Source organism: Saccostrea cucullata, unplaced genomic scaffold (assembly GCF_032062105.1).
Source record: "Saccostrea cucullata isolate Sc308-1 unplaced genomic scaffold, CSIRO_AGI_Scuc_v1 ctg1763, whole genome shotgun sequence".
Lineage (NCBI taxonomy): Eukaryota > Metazoa > Mollusca > Bivalvia > Ostreida > Ostreidae > Saccostrea > Saccostrea cuccullata.
In genome coordinates this window covers 57,274-73,814 of record NW_026938763.1, presented here as the reverse complement: position 1 = coordinate 73,814, position 16,541 = coordinate 57,274, and the positions used below count along the sequence as shown (strand labels likewise).

The window sequence follows — 16,541 nt, the reverse complement described above, 5'->3', positions numbered from 1 at the left end:
AACGGGATTTTAAAAATGTAATTGCAAAATCACATCTTTTTACTCTTGTTTTAGCCTGAGGATTTGTAATCTTTATAAATTATTAAAACGTTATGATTTTCTTTAATTCCTCTGGAATAAAATAAAAGGTTTTGTTCATTTGTTTCCCAATTTTTTTGTTTAACATCCCTCCCGAAAATTTTTCACCATTTGCTGATGGAGAACTGTAAATGTTTACTTATTTTCTGCATTCATAGCCATTAAGTAATCAGGTAAATTTTTCATGCAAGCACATACTGCAATACTGGACCTCGGTTTATGCCGTCTCATTTTAATAACTGACCTTCAAGTTCCACATTAGAATTCAAGATTTCAAATTTCAAAAAGTTTTTAGAATCCTTCTAAAGAATCAACAAATACATTAGAAAACTGTATATTTGATATATTGTTATTGACATTTTGGCTAGAGGAAATCAAGTATATGAAATTTGAATTTAGAAAATGATGTGTTTTCCCTCCACGTTTTACCATTAAAATACGTATACAACCTTTTATTTATCATTTATTAAACGACATCAAAAGGCATAATTCACACTCTGAATCGTCTAATTCTGTTCTTCCTGATCATGACAAAGAGCACTCGTCTGGTGTGCTTAGTGGATAGGATGTTTACTCGTTAATGGCTCCTGATCCATCCCTTGAATAGGCTTCGATATTGTAGGAGGTTCATGTTTACTTTGCTCCAGATTAGAGTTAGAGCAGAATATTTAGCGAGGATTTAATTTTGGCATTATAAGCGAGAGTTATGATATCGCTAAAATTCAATATCATTAAAAATTAATTGCGTTTTAATTGTAAAAGCTTTTTATGTGAGAATTTTGAAATCGCTAAAATTACAACTCACTAGCTAGAACTGACATAACAAATTTAAAGAACAAATTTGCATCTCGGTAAAATTTTACTTATATGGTATTTCAACTCTTGATAGGATGATGGGAAATCAAAGGTGTCAACTGATTGGTCTAAATACTGGCATAACTGATAAAAATGTCGACAGTTATACTGCATAACTTGTTACCCCTCTTCCGTTTTCCTGTTATAGTTATCGTTTTTTACGTACTAAGACGTATACCTTCTCTGTGTTTCTTGTAATATATTCCACAATCCCAGGACGAGGTTTCAAGCCAATTAACTGATATAGCAAAGATTTTAACATTTATTTTAGCCCAAAAAATATCTTGATGTTGTATATTGAATATTTAATTGTTTAAGTTTCAAGGAAATTAATGATTCACATAACCAACGAAGGACTTCTCAATATGTTGGTATTTCGATTACAATGTTTTCAAAACTTACATTATTAGAACTTAGTGATCTATCTTGTTCCAAAGAATTCTATAATCTTACAATTTAAGTTTGAAGGAAAATTTAAACAAGAGTTTTTTTTTCGTAATATTGAGATTAGCATTCTTTACATAAATCGTTTTTTTTCTTCAGGGAGTTTTCAAAGTTATTAAAAACCACAATAGAAAAATAGTATGAATAGAACAGCTACACATTGTCATTTGAACGTCTCAGAAGTGAACACTTATGGCTTATTTTCCTGTGAAAGTGAACCGGTAGCATGTAAAATGAAGGATAGAAAAGTAGGCTTCTCTTTTTGAGGAGTGATTTTCCTAATCTATAATCAATAACATGTCTTATACTTGACTCTCAAACACACTGTCTTTTGTATTGGAGTGCTGGTCCAATGTCCCTGAAAGAAAAAATGTAAAATCTTACTTTAAAATCTTACTTTACATCTCTTTTCTATATATTTCTCATAATCAATATTTGCTTATATGTCATCAAATAGTAAAAAAAAAAAAGATTTCATAATTCAATTAAAATTTTACAGCCGTTCCAAAATTAAACTATTTACATCTTTAAAAAAATCATGTAGTAATTTTTTGTAGAAAAAAAAAACGTTAACAAACAAATTCCAAGAATCGAGATCCGCTTTTTGTGTCTTTGTGGTTGAGGTGTCTTTATTCATGATAAATTGTATCAAATATGAACTTCATATCATGCACTGTAAATCATTCAAAAGTTATCTACAAAGTTGACTGTTATAAAAATTAGATCGAACATAAGGTTCAAATGGTCATAAATCATAGCATGCTCGAAAATATCTTGTCACGGGTAATACACACATCAAATATGAAAGCCTTATCTGTTCTCTTAAAAAGTTATAATGAAAAAAATATTTTTTTGAAAAGTAGGTCAAACGTTAAGGGCAAGTTTATCAGGTCAAAAATAATGCATAATGTCTTGTCACAGGTAATATACATGCGAAAAGTGAAATAGATATTGATCTTCTCATTCGAAAGTTATGACAACGTAAAAATTTTCAAAAAGTAGGTCAAACTTAAAGGTCAGTGTGTAAAAAAATTAATTTAAAATATTGCTTAATTTCTTTTGAATGCCAAACTCCAAGTCTAGGTCACTTGGTCAAAAGTCATAGTAAGATCTATTCATAGGTATTACATATATTATGATATATGAAAGTCCTGTCTCTTTTCATTGAAAAGATATGACTAGGGTTAAAGTTTGGGACAGACTGACAGACTGGCAGACTTAAAGACTGACAATCGAATGAAATTAAATGTACCCTTGCTTATACGAAGGCGAGGGACAAAAACGCATGCTCTACCTTTGAAATTAGGCCCAGTGCATTTAAAATGGTCCAAGCTTGTTAAGGATACGCCAGATACAATCACACTACGGAGATTCAACAGAGAAGACTGAGAACTATGTCTGTCTTCTTGTGTTGTCCTGTCTCTAAGTTGAGCGTTTTGATACGACCGTGCTAAGGGACACTCTGGGTCGGAGAGAAGCATTTCCTGTGTCTGATAAAGCTTGTCGCTTATATCTTTACCAATCAATAAATGAAAGATAGCAGATAAGGCAGGATCTGACAGTAAATATTGATGTAGTTTATCAAGTGACCATGTTAAAATAAGGCATTCTTCTATTGCGGAAATTGACACCTGAAAAATAAAACAGTTTAGAAGTTTTAAAAACATAACAATAAGCGAATAATTCTCCACAAATGTAATAGAAAAGGCAAAAATAAAGTTTTTTTTTTCATCGCTCAAACAACAACACTACAGACCTGAGCACGAGAGATCAACTCAGTAATTAACACTACTGGCTTTTAAAACCCCTGTCCGTATGAAAATCCACTGTCTTTCTCTGTATCCTACAGCATTTTCACAGTAATCTACCGTAACGGTATATCTACAGTATGCTACGGTATGCTAGCTCTGTATATACAGTAAATCTCTGTATGCCACTGTATGTATCCCCAGCATGCCACAGTAACATACAGTAGGCCCCGATACGCCTACAGTATGCCACTGTATGGCCACTGTTTCCTACAGACAACTACGGTAAACCACAGTATATGCCCCAGTACGCCCCTGTATATGTTCATTGAAGCAAAAATAAGAAGTTTATACACTCCCAGAGCACTGTACGTATACCTAAGATGTGGGATTATCAATTTATTACACAGAGTTACTTACCTAAGAAATTTTTGAACATTATTTTAAACACATAGTAGTATCTTTTTTAATTTGTTAGGAAACTTATTGTGTTCTTTTATAACTCTGAAACAGCTATTAAAAATTAATATATCGTTGCTTCAAAAAAATATTTATCTATCAATTTTTAAAATTAATTATTAAATTATTCTTTGAATTGATTTATTAGTTAATTAATTAATTTATTTATTTTGCAAACACCTATTTAATCCATAAAATACTTGGAGTGACTTTGTAACTTTTGGGAAAAATCAAACAAAAAAAAAAAAAAACCACAGCCGGGGTAATGCTGCATTTTTGAAAATTATAGTTTTTAAAATTGATATAGTTTCTTTGACAAAAATAAATATAATTAATTAACGGCATGAAATTAATCATTTTAAAAACAAATCAATCTATTTCTTGACAAATGCAGAGCTGCATAGCAGACACGGCACAAAACAAATAAGGTGAAGTGGAAAGTGAAAATTAAATAAAATAAATGACTTTAAAAATACAAAATTAATAAATGAACTAATTATTTATCTTATTTATTTATTCTGTTTATCCATTTATCTACAAATACATAAATAAACAAAATAAAAAAAAAACATATTTATTTATTTTTGTAATTGACAAGACAACACAGTGATTAAATATACACCCCCCCCCCCCAATTGATTTTTTTTTGTTTTATTTTTATATGAAGATTATTTCTCCTAAAATATGCTACGAAGTATTTTTTAAGCATATTAAAACATATTTCAATTATTTTACGTCCATGATGGATATCAAAATAATCGTCAGATTATGCACAATGTAATTTGTAAATTGCAATTTCTTATATTTACTTTGTTTTGACTGCTGTTTTCAAAATCCTAACACGATTATGAAAGAACTTCAAAGCCACTGATTGTTTACAAGTGACATGGGGTACACAGTAATGACACCTATCGTCTTTTTCACTGACTACTATACCTTGTTTATTTTGTGGCAGAGAGCGATCGTGTCCACTCTAAGGCTGTTTGAAATAACATTTTCTCTTTGTAAAAGAAACGATTTTTGTCAATCAAATCAAAATTAAAGTATCAAAAAAGTAAATGACGGGTTAAAGTTGTGGATAATGAGACGATTATTTTGATATCCAACACGGAAGTAAAATAATTAAAAGTAGTATAAATATGCTTCAAAAAGACTTTGAGAGACATTTTAGCGGAAACTTGTTTACATTAAATAAGCCAATTAAATCCAACTTTCGGGATTATAATTAATTAATTTGTTTGTATCGTCAATTTTAAAAATAAATAGATAAATATATTGTTCTTTTTACAATGTTGAAATACGTGCTTTAAATCAGTTTTATTTATTTATTCACTAACCATTTAAAAATCAATTATTGAATTGATTTTAAAAACTAAAATTTTCTAAAATGCAGCATTACTCTTGTTGTGTAGGTGTGTGTTTGTGTAATTTTTTTCTCCAGAAGGAACAAAAAAGCCATTCCAATTATTTTATGGATTAAAAAGGTGTTAGAAAAATAAATAAATGGTAAATAAATAAAATAATTAATTAATCATCATATAAATGTCAAACTATTTAGTTATATGTTTTACATTGACAATACAACAAAATCAATTATTCATATCCCCGAAAATGAGATTTTTTTAAGGATTTTTTGTATTAATATTTTTATCCTTAACTATGTTACAAAGTATTTTTTAAGCATATTGAAACGAATTTCAGTTATTTTACGTCCGTGATGGATATCAAAATAATCGTCATATTATACACAATTTTTATTTGTCAATTGCAATTTCATATTTTTACTTTGTTTTGATTGAAAAAAAATCTGTTTTCAAAACCCTAAAACGATTATGAAAGAACTTCAAAGCCATTGGTTGTTTACAAGTGACATGGGGTACACAGTAATGACACCTATTGTCTTTTTCGCTGACTACTATACCTTGTTTATTTTGTGGCAGAGAGCGGCCGTGTCCACTCTAAGGCTGTTTGAAATAACATTTTCTCTTTGTAAAGAAACGATTTTTGTCAATCAAATCAAAATTAAAGTATCAAAAAAGTAAATGACGGGTTAAGATTGTTTGTTTTTTTTTCCCCAAAAGTTACAAAGTCACTCCAAGTATTTTATGAATTAAATAGGTGTTTGCAAAATAAATAAATTATTTAATTAACTAATAAATCAATTCAAAGAATAATTTAATAATTAATTTTAAAAATTGATAGATAAATATTTTTTTGAAGCAACGATTAATTAATTTTTAATAGTTGTTTCAGAGTTATGAAAGAACACAATAAGTTTCCTAACAAATTAAAAAAGATACTACTATGTGTTTAAAATCTTAGGTAAGTAACTCTGTGTACTAAGTTGATAATCCCACATCTTAGGTAAACGTACAGTGCTCTGGGAGTGTGTAAACTTCTTATTATTTCTTCAATGAACATATACAGGGACGTACTGGGGCATATACTGTGGTTTACCGTAGTTGTCTGTAGGAAACAGTAGCCATACAGTGGCATACTGTAGGCGTATCGGGGCCTACTGTATGTTACTGTGGCATGCTGGGGATACATACAGTGGCATGCAGAGATTTACTGTATATACAGAGCTAGCATACCGTAGCATACTGTAGATATACCGTAGATTACTGTGAAAATGCTGTAAGATACAGAGAAAGACAGTGGATTTTCATACGGACAGGGGTTTTAAAAGCCAGTAGTGTAAAAGTTTGAATAAATTTGATTGGCGATATGATTGATCTACTCTTACTAAAGTTGCTTTTAAATTGATACTTCACATGATACCCTTGCTTTCCCTATTTTCTCTATATTTTCCTAAATCTTAAATAAATATGATCACACATTTCGGTCGAACCCCTACCTCTGGGAGTCATGATTTGAACAAATTTGGATGTACACTACCTTAGGATGTTTCCATATATACACATCCATGAAAAATCATGGCTTTGCTATTCTAGAGAATTAGATTTTTAAAGACTTGTCCTTTATCTTCATATGCTGAATTTTGCTCGTCCATTTTGATCCCGCCCTTTCTCAGGGATTCATGATTTGAAGACACTTGAATCTACAACACTGCAGGATAAATCCTCATCATTTTTGTCTTATATTTTTCAAATAACGCTGACAACGCGATGTACATGAAATTTGTACAGCATTATTGTTTAGAAGCCTTTTTTCAGATAAATAAAAAAAAATGTTCAAGAAAACACTCAAAAATACATTGATATTATTAAAGATTATTAAAGATCTTTGGATCGTTTTACAAAGTTTCTTACGTCTTCAATTTTATAGGTGACCATGGACTCCCTAGAAAATGCGGATTAATTGTGATATTGGTATGAAAAATAATTGGATAAAGCTTTAAAAGTCTACGACTACCTACCCACTCTACTCCCACCCAAACCCCACAATTTTTTTTCTTTTTTTTAAGTTTGGGAACTGATTTTTTTTTTTACTTGGGTGGACTCTCTCTGGAAAAGAAATTCTTGTATCCGCCCCTTTTGCTTTTTTTTTAAATTGATCATTTTGTTATCTCCAGATCTGTCTTTCAGAACATGTAAAATACAAATGACCTACCTGGTATGTGTCTCCTTTGTCAGACAATAAGAAGCGTTCGGGTGAGCTACATTCTGGTCTTTCAAACATTTGAGCACGATTAGTTAAGTCGTACTCCGGAGAGTCGATAAACTGGCTTCCTTCTATGTAATGGACCAATATGTCTTCAAACTGCACTTTCAACCTTTGGATAAGAAATTCTAATGATGAAAACATAAGAATTAAAATAATTTTGTTCATCTCTAAAACCTATGAAGTAGAAACTATATTGTTACATTCTAGTTTCAAAATTCTACATGTAAGTTGCTGAAATTTTACTTGCCTCAGTCAATATTTATATTTTCCTGGCCATTGACATATCAGTTTTAACACCAAAAAATATTATATGTTATACCTAACGAAAAAAGCACTATATATCTCCTTTCAAGATTTGGTTTTCATATGTTTCTGTAACACAGTCTGCATCAAAAATAGCATACCTGCCTTTTAATAAAATTGATGTTTTCTGCCCACATTGTGTTATTCCCTCCTTTGCGTATTCACCAAATTTTTCTAATTCATAAACATAACCAAGTTTCACAAGACAATCATATTCAGGCTTTCCCACTCTTAAAGGTTCAAACAATTTTTTGTAAAGATCATCCAAATTTTTATCTATCCTCGACGGCAACATACGGTATCCTATATAACAGAGATGAAAAAGGTTCACAAGAAAGAAGCCTGCGGACCATAAAAGGACGTCTGGCATACAAACTATCAGCCCAGACCACAAGGAAAAGAAAAGATAACCCGTTCCTAGGAATATTCGCAGACATAAGGGGTAATAACGAAATTTATTCGGAATCAGAAATGATAGGATGAGGCACATGTTGGCTAGCTGAAATAATGAATGCTGGGCCTCTCTCCAGTCTGCGCATGCGCCCTGCGTGGCGTCAGAGTGAGGTTCTGTACTGTCAGACTTGGACAATGTTTGATTCAAAGTCATTGTTTCCATACTAGGTTCATATATAAACTGTATAACCGTCTAGCCTGAAATAGAAAAATAATGACAGAAAAAAACCCACCATTCATAGCTTCTGTAGTATGAGAATTGCTTATCAACACGGATTTAATAGCACGGTACAGTCATGGTGAAATCATAAAAAATTCAATACACAATACATTTATTTTCAAACTGAAATTATAATATGTTGGCGGTGCGACCGTTAGGGCGAGCGCAGATATTTATCCAGTTTTCATTAAGATCGGACTCGTCAAGTCGCATGTGACATTTGGTGCGTATAATAGACTCTGACGTCACATGACGCCATTTGCATGTTGTTTTACCAAACCGAAGCTTGAACAGGGCTGATTTCATTCAGTTTATGATAATTTTTCTGCAATAAACAGACAAATTCATTAAATCAAGGCAAGTTTATTTTTTCTTTTAACTTTTTTCGTTATTCTCGCGAGAACGTGGCTTTGGGTTTTGTGTACAAAGCAATGCATTGTTGGTCAAATCACTTGGGAAAAAAAATGTGCAGTAGTCCGAATTTTCTCTTCGCGCAGGCGTTGTCGTTAGAGCTCGCAGTTATGAGCGTCGCTTGGCGACGCTCGCTATAATCGTTTCAATATGGGAGTATTATACTTCAAGTTCAATATCCCAAGACAATCCCTACTTCAAATAAAGATTTGCTTTTAATTTCTGTTTCCGTAAAAATATCTTCTGGATCTGAAATGAGCTTTCATATTTGATAAATTAAATCTTAAGTACATTTTTTAAGTGAATACCAACTGAAATATATGCCACTTTAAACAAGTAAATAATGTAGTTTAAAGTGTATACCTTTACATTCATTTACAACACAAGATCAATAAATAAATAGGTACATGTAACAATTCATAATTAGGATATGATAGCTTATCTTATCCACATACAGTAAAACTTGGTTATAGCGAAGTCATGGGGACCTGTGAATTTAATTTGCTATATCCGTAATTCGTTTTATCCATATAGCGAATTCGTATATCCATATATAGCGAATTCGTAATATGCATGTTTTCCTTCAAGAATTACTACCGAATATGTTAGAAAAGCAAATATCACAAAACATACCTTCGATAATTGAGGTTTTGCTATGAATTGAATTTTGTATACAAACATGACAAATGCTAAAAGAAAATAAAGTAAGTTTAATTTATCAAATTTCGAGATCTTTAAAAATTCGTTATAAAAGATGTAAAATTCATTATATTTAACCTCAACGGGACTCAAAACCAGTTCGCTATATCCGTAAATTCGTTATATCAGAGTTCGTTATAACCGTAAAATTTTATAAAGATTTGTTAAGAATTTTGCCGGGGACATGGAAAACCTTTGTTATATCCGTGAATTCGCTATATCCGTGTTCGTACTAAACGAGTTTTACTGTATATACTTCTCTGTTTTAAAAATCATTGATATATTGGCATGGTGTCAACATTAACATTCCAATATAAATAAGTTTCAGAGGAAAAAATTGAGAGTCAGGTTAAATTTGTAATTCCATTAGTTTCTTAAAAAAAAACTATTTTCTGTACAAGCGATGAAACTTCAATGTAAATTCATGATATTGATTGCACTAGCAGACACAATCAAAGATGATCTAATGAATGTACTTGTGACATATGAAATTATGTCTGAGTGTCAAGGACTGTATCGATACGTGCCCCATTTTATATGTTTACTTTAAAGACTATGATGATTAATGATCTATATTTGTTTTAAGTAAAATACACCTGATAGACTGTTCAACAAGAACAAAGAAATACGCATTGCATTCAAAAAGACTGCACAGTGCAAGCAAAATTACCCCATATTAACTAAAAAGAAAAATGAAGAATGAATATAATACCCATGTACGTTATGCGGTAAGAGCTGATTGGGATAGCTGTTGTAATATATTAAGGGGTTACATTTTGGTTACCATTAACTTTATTTTCTATTTTTTAATTAATAAGTGTAAAAATGTATTTTTGATGACCTTCAAAAAAGCATGATTTAAATTATAATGTAAGAGAGAGAGAGAGAGAATCAAGTATCACCAGGAAATGCAAGATAAATTAAATAACCTTAGTACAAGTAACCACAAGAACTGAAGTAAAACCGACTGGCGACTGATTCATTTTTTATGATTAGCTTGGGTGGGACTATTTCATGTTATGTAAAGTTGTACATGCCTTTATGGATTTTGCAAAAGCTATTAACCTTTTTCCTATTGTCTTCCCTTGGGATAAATATTCTCAATATTGTTGTTACTCTGTAATAATAACATCACGCCTAGGCGTTTTCTGATACAATGTACGTGTGTAATAACGTAGAAGAACGGATTGATAATGCCGTTTATGGATTAAATTTGCTAATTTCAATTGAGTTTACCTGTGATGCAGGAGATGAGAGTTTATGTATTTTTGAATAGCTTTGTCGATGAAACATATGAAGATAAAGAACGGTATTCAAGATCAAAAGTCCATAAAACAATAAAAAATGGGAGCAGAGCAAACAAGGACCTCCAAAACATCAGAGGTGGGATCAGGTGCCATGGAGGAGTGAGCATCCCCTGCCGATCGGTCACACCCGCCGTGTGCTCCTTGTCTTGATCGGGAAATAACGGAAAAATCCACCGTTAATTCGATTTTACTTTTCAATATTTTAATGGAAGCATTTATAGAACGTCTAACACACTTTTTGGTATTTTTTAATTGAACCAGGATTAAATATCTTTCTTTATGTAGATGCACTTACATGTATCCCATACCCCCAAACTGCCAAAGCGAAAACTTTTTCAGACTCTCTATAACATGGAAAAGAATTCTTGTATAATATGAATTCAAATACCAGTTTTTATTAAATGATTATACAGAGTGTATCTGCATTGACTATTTTATCAAGTCTCCTTGTACAGATACATACTTATGTGCTTTAATTACGACAGAACTACATTGTTATGCAAACAGAACCCATTCCAGATACATAAAACAGTATGTTCATTCGTGACTCAATAGAGTCTTAAGCGATCTTATCTTAGCAAACGACTTTATGAAGTACTTTAGATACGATGAGGAGGGATTGCTGTCAGTTAATAGATACTCATTTCCATTTTGTCAATTCTTCTAGAGTTCGTCTGACCTATGTTGACCCAGAAGAGGGAAATTAAATGGATTGTTATGTGGGTTATTGCATATATAAACCCACCTCTCAAATTAGCACAGACGAATAAAATCAGATGGGAGTTTTTGTATTTAGGAATGACAACATTGAGTAATGTAGGGTTCAAGAAGTAAGCATGCATGAAAGTTCCTGTAGACCAGCATTGTTATTTTACACAGGGGATCTTCCCTCCTTCTAGCAATCTAATCCCACCTCTGAAATTTTAGTGGTCCATGTTTATGCACTAACCGTGTTGTTCGAAGTGTTAATGAACAGTTAAAAAAAAGTAAAAAGTCATTGATTACAAGTTCTATGAACAATACTTATTTATGAATTAGGACGCCCATAAACTTTAGAGTGCAGGTTCTTTTGAAAAGGGAACATTCCTATTCTACAAGGGTCATTCGAAAGTCATATTATATCCAAATTTGGTACACATATTTTAATAACAAATTCAAATAATTTGAGTAATAAAATGGAATATATCTTCATATTTATAACAATTACCAAAGATTTAGAATAGCAAAAATGGGGTCACGGAGCACAGTCAAAATTGAGTAATTTTCACTATATAGTATTTATATCCATACCTCTAATGAATGGAACTGAAACGAAATAAAATTTACATATTTAAATCAAGTATTGCTGTATTAGTTAAAATGATATCAGGTTATAAAATATGTCGCTCCGTTTAAAAGATATTAATTTCTAAATACATATGGACTTGATTATAAAAGGCAAAAAAACAATGATGTTGAAGGACGTCACGGAGCAGCAAGTAGCAAAAAATTGTGTTTTGCATTAGGGAAACTTTTTTAAAATACTTAAAAAACTCGGTAGAAACCAGGATCTGTCTGAAATATAAGCCCTGTATTAATATTTGTATAAATTGGAAAATACAATTTTTGAGTGGTAGCGAGTTTGAATCAGACGATGGATTGTCTGCAAAGAAACGGGTTATAGTTAAAAAATATTGTAAAAAGAATTTGGAACGTCATTAAACGTAATGTGCGCCTCACTGTTTCAGAATTAATAGAATTACATGGCAAACTAGAGAATTTGAAAACACCTACAATCTAATTCAAGCTGTATTTGCACAATTTTTATCAAACTAGGTGTTAAGTGTTATGGAGACGTTTTTTATAAACAAAGAAGATGTTACAAATCGTGTATGAAATTAAAAAGCCGAGTATAATTTTGAGAAACTTTCTCAACATTGTTTTTGACGTTACAATGTTGGTTAACCGTGCTCCGTGTTAACAAAACATGGTGTTTTAAAATTTGTCTAACATGAGTTCTATTTCATCAAAAGGAACGAAACTTCACACTTTGACAAAATAAATGTTTTTGTTTAAGAACATGTGTTGAGCTATAATAATGTAATAAAAATGTGACGATGAGGAACATTTTCTACTTATTTTTTGAGTGACCCTCGTATATGTTCTGGCTTGTTCTTATCCTCATAAATCACGTGTCATATACATGTGGACTGTTGTTCATGCCTTGCTAAATAATGTCCCCTTTTGAAAACGTAGTGGAGAAAGGTGTTTTATGTAGACTTTATTGATTGTAACATTAGCTGATTTTTAGAGCAATCCCTGTTTGTTAACTTTTCTTAGTTCTTCTTTTTAAAACAAGTTCTTCCTAAGTTCAAATACAAAATAAATCTATTGAGTGCTTAAATCAAAAATCTTACAGTAGTATTCTTTAATGTCAGCAAATTACAAGTTTTGCGATTGATGCATTGACCTTTTTGCAAGTTCAGCGCATGGTTAAATCGAATGCTGATTAGCGTCTTTCATACAAATGTTAGTACATGTATATTATCCCCCCCCCCCCTATTTGCTTAGTGTTAATTTTCGTTTAGCGGATCATGTCAGGAGCACAAGGCAGGTATGACATTTCGATAGTAAAGCTTAATCCTCCAATACATCCCATTTTGCTTAGTTTTAAAAAATCCTTGTTCCTTCTGTATTTGATAATCACATAATCCAAAGAAAAGTTTTTAAAAAGCTGCAAGAATTTTTTTGTGTATTTAAGTTGTATATTTTTCTCTTTAGCATGTGTTTGTAGCTTAATAAATGCATTTTGTTCAGCGATACATATTTTGAAAGATATTATTTTTTAACCAATTTCCTGCTCAGCTGGTGGCAAAAAATTATTCAATGCGTAAATAAATGATGAAATAATTTGTATTTTCATGTGCCAGGATCAAGAGATCGGGAGATCATATCATTTTGTACATGTCCTGTCTGTCTGTCTGTTTGTCTGTCAACTTTAACCTTGTCATAACATTTGAACCATGAGAAATAGATAACTCATGTTTAGTATGCATACTCCATTAATTAACCTCCTTCTAAGGTCTCTAAGTTCAATGATCTTTTGAGCTTGAAAGTGACCTTTATGCTTCAAAAAACCTTTTTGAACCCTCACCACAACTTTGAACCAACAGAGATAGATACCTGATCTTTAGTATACATACTCCTCTAATTAAGACCTTACAAATGACACAAAGGTCAAAACCCTTGACCTTTGTTGTAACGTATATACTAAAAATAGTTTTTTCGAACTTTTTGCCGCTGGGTTCAGTGTTTCACAAACATCGCTTGTTGTTACATATGAACATTTTTTAATTCATCATGATTAGAGATCTGATGGATGTGAGAAGGAGATTCATTGCTTGATATGAAAACTTTTCATGATTCCTTACAGTTATTATTATAAGCAGCGGCACAATATAAGCCGTGCTATTTAAGGATCCTGAAAAAGCAGGCCATTCCGTGACTGCTGTATTTACCAGCACTATCAAAAGGATTCACAGCTTGGATTGTTTGGATTAAATTCCTATACTAGAAGATTGATCTCATCGATCATAAATATTGTAATTCAGTTAATTCTAAAAAAAAATGATTATTAATATTTTCATGATATTGATTAAAAAGAAAAAAAAACTTTTGGCCTTATAATATTTTATTAATTCATATTAGTTTCACAAGACACAAAATTTTATTAGATTCATATAAATGGGTAAATAGTTTGTTCCATGTAACATATGGTAGATTATGTTTTATGTAACATATGGTATATTAAATTGAAAGCCATTTTTTCTTCTTCATAGAAAGGCAATTATCTGAATAAATTACAAAAAAATTATATTTGATACTGCATATAGGGTTAAAATATTCGTATATTACGTTTAACAAATGGAAATATAGAAACCTAATGCTTTACTTAAAATAAAATGAAGCGTCTTGCATAGTGGCTGTCACAAAAAGAAAATACGTTTAACTTTTCCTTGCACAAGTTAATGATGTCGTATAAAAGGCTAATCCTCAATGCATTTTATTAAGGATAACCTTCATGATTAAATCTTAACCGTTTGAGACAAAACATCTGCATACACAATTCTACGTAATATTCATTTTATCCATTTTGGCAAAAAATAGCTTTCCAAGAATATACAGTTTTCATACACGAGCACAAAGTTTAATAATTCCAACACACCGTACAATAAAATTACTAGACATGCAAACATTTTACAAAATCCCTGAGCTTATTTTGCTTAAATTGGGAAAAAAGTTATCATCTAATGGGATTGGAATACTGCCTTTAATGCACACAAATGTTACACTCAGGCATGCATTTTTGTAATAAAATCCTGATGCAACCTTTCTTAAAGTCATAAGCTATCTGACTTTTAACATATTTAGTGCATATCCATTAACTAGACAGTGTCTTTTCCACAGTTTCACCTTTTCCATTTCATAACAAGTACCAAATGGTGGGTGTGACTGGACGGCAGGGAATGCTCACTTCGCCGTGGTCTCTTTTCTCACCTCTGATATTTATGAGGTCAGTTCTGTGTTTGCTCTGCTCCTGATTTGCTTTCTTTGAATGGTCTTTAATGTTGTATTTTGTGTTTCATCTTCATAATTTATATGTACTAAATGTATTTGTCATAATTCAAAATGAATATTAAAAAAACAGGCTGATTGCTTGTTTATACCTTAAAAGATATATTAATGTTTTTAAAAAAAATATACAAAAGAAGACATTTAGATGATTCGACGACTTATCCGACGTTTTTTATTTCCATTTGTATGTCGATACGATATATCCCGGCGAGTTTGAAATAAAAGATACCATAGAGTCTGACATATCTATTTCATGATTGGAACTTTTACTAGAAAAAGACATTCATGGTTATTTAACAACAAAGCTTTAATATCAACGTAATTACTTTAACTTTTCAATGGTCTACATGCACTTCCTTGCTAATGCAGGAAAATACTCTTCGCACATGCATATAGAGTTTATATATCTCAGTTGATTAGATACGGAAGAGCATGTTCTACCTATAAATAATTTTAAAAACGATGAAAATTATTGATAATTAGTTGATGAAGCAAGAATATAAGAAATCTCGTTACGATGACCTACTGAGCAAAAAAACATATTTAATGGGTTAAATGCTGACCGACTTTTTTCATACTGATCGTTAGGCCATAATTTACACAGTCACTGAGTAGTTGTCGACGGTTTTCCCGTTATTTCTCGACAATTTCAAGGAAGGAATAGAGTACATTATCCCCACATATATTGCTTATTTATATAGACTTATTTTTCTTATCTCCAAATTTAACACAAATTTAAAGAAGCATAAGGAGGGTATGACTTTTCGACCGGGGATTCTTACTTTTAAATGACACTTGGTCCCATCTCTTATCATTTTTAAACGGTGTGTTTGATTCTGCTCCCAATTTGTACTGACTCAATTTACCATTTTGCTTAATTACTCTTCGTAATTTTTATCCTTTATTATTTCTAATTGATACAAACTGTGACATATTTAATGATTACTTTTCAAATCAGTTTTATGAATAGTGAAACTCTTACCTTCTGATGACAGCTGGCTTATTATTGTATCTGGGCGCCCTATCCTTCCAGCGGAACACGACAGAAATCAATAGCTGTAGACGGCGGCTGTAGCAGATGATTCAAGTGCTTGTTAGCCTTTATCAAGACTCATTTAGGTGGGCGTGACTCTTTGATTTCACCTGTATCGTGGATAATTGCTGATGCTTGTGCTAATCATAATTGTATCTGTTGTGTAATGATTATGATTGCACTATTCTTTCAGTCAGATTGACCTTCAAACTATACATGTAGCTGTATATTTATTTTTGCAGTAACGTTTTACATTATCAATACATACAAGTACTAGGTATTTGAAAACA

At 31.4% G+C, this 16,541-nt stretch overlaps 1 protein-coding gene across 1 annotated transcript; it reads right to left on the bottom strand.

The window, feature by feature from the left end:
- Positions 1–1,199: 1,199 nt before the first annotated feature.
- On the bottom strand, positions 1,200–16,273 carry LOC134251218 (blood vessel epicardial substance-like). Its single transcript, XM_062733605.1, has 5 exons — positions 16,201–16,273; positions 7,616–8,165; positions 7,158–7,320; positions 2,672–3,008; positions 1,200–1,735 (listed from the first exon to the last, which is right to left on the bottom strand). Exons 2-5 carry the CDS (start codon positions 8,128–8,130, stop codon positions 1,680–1,682), a joined length of 1,071 nt encoding a protein of 356 aa, XP_062589589.1. The 5' UTR covers positions 8,131–8,165; positions 16,201–16,273; the 3' UTR covers positions 1,200–1,679.
- Positions 16,274–16,541: the final 268 nt, after the last annotated feature.

Excerpts from the sequence above, each read along its gene's own strand:
- LOC134251218 (XM_062733605.1), bottom strand. The coding sequence starts at position 8,130 with ATGGAAACAATGACTTTGAATCAAACATTGTCCAAGTCTGACAGTACA. Across the intron at positions 3,009-7,157 it reads ACAAAGGAGACACATACCAG|GTGTCAATTTCCGCAATAGA; the intron begins GTAGGTCATTTG and ends TTTATTTTTCAG. Across the intron at positions 1,736-2,671 it reads CACTGGGCCTAATTTCAAAG|GGACATTGGACCAGCACTCC; the intron begins GTAGAGCATGCG and ends TTTTTCTTTCAG.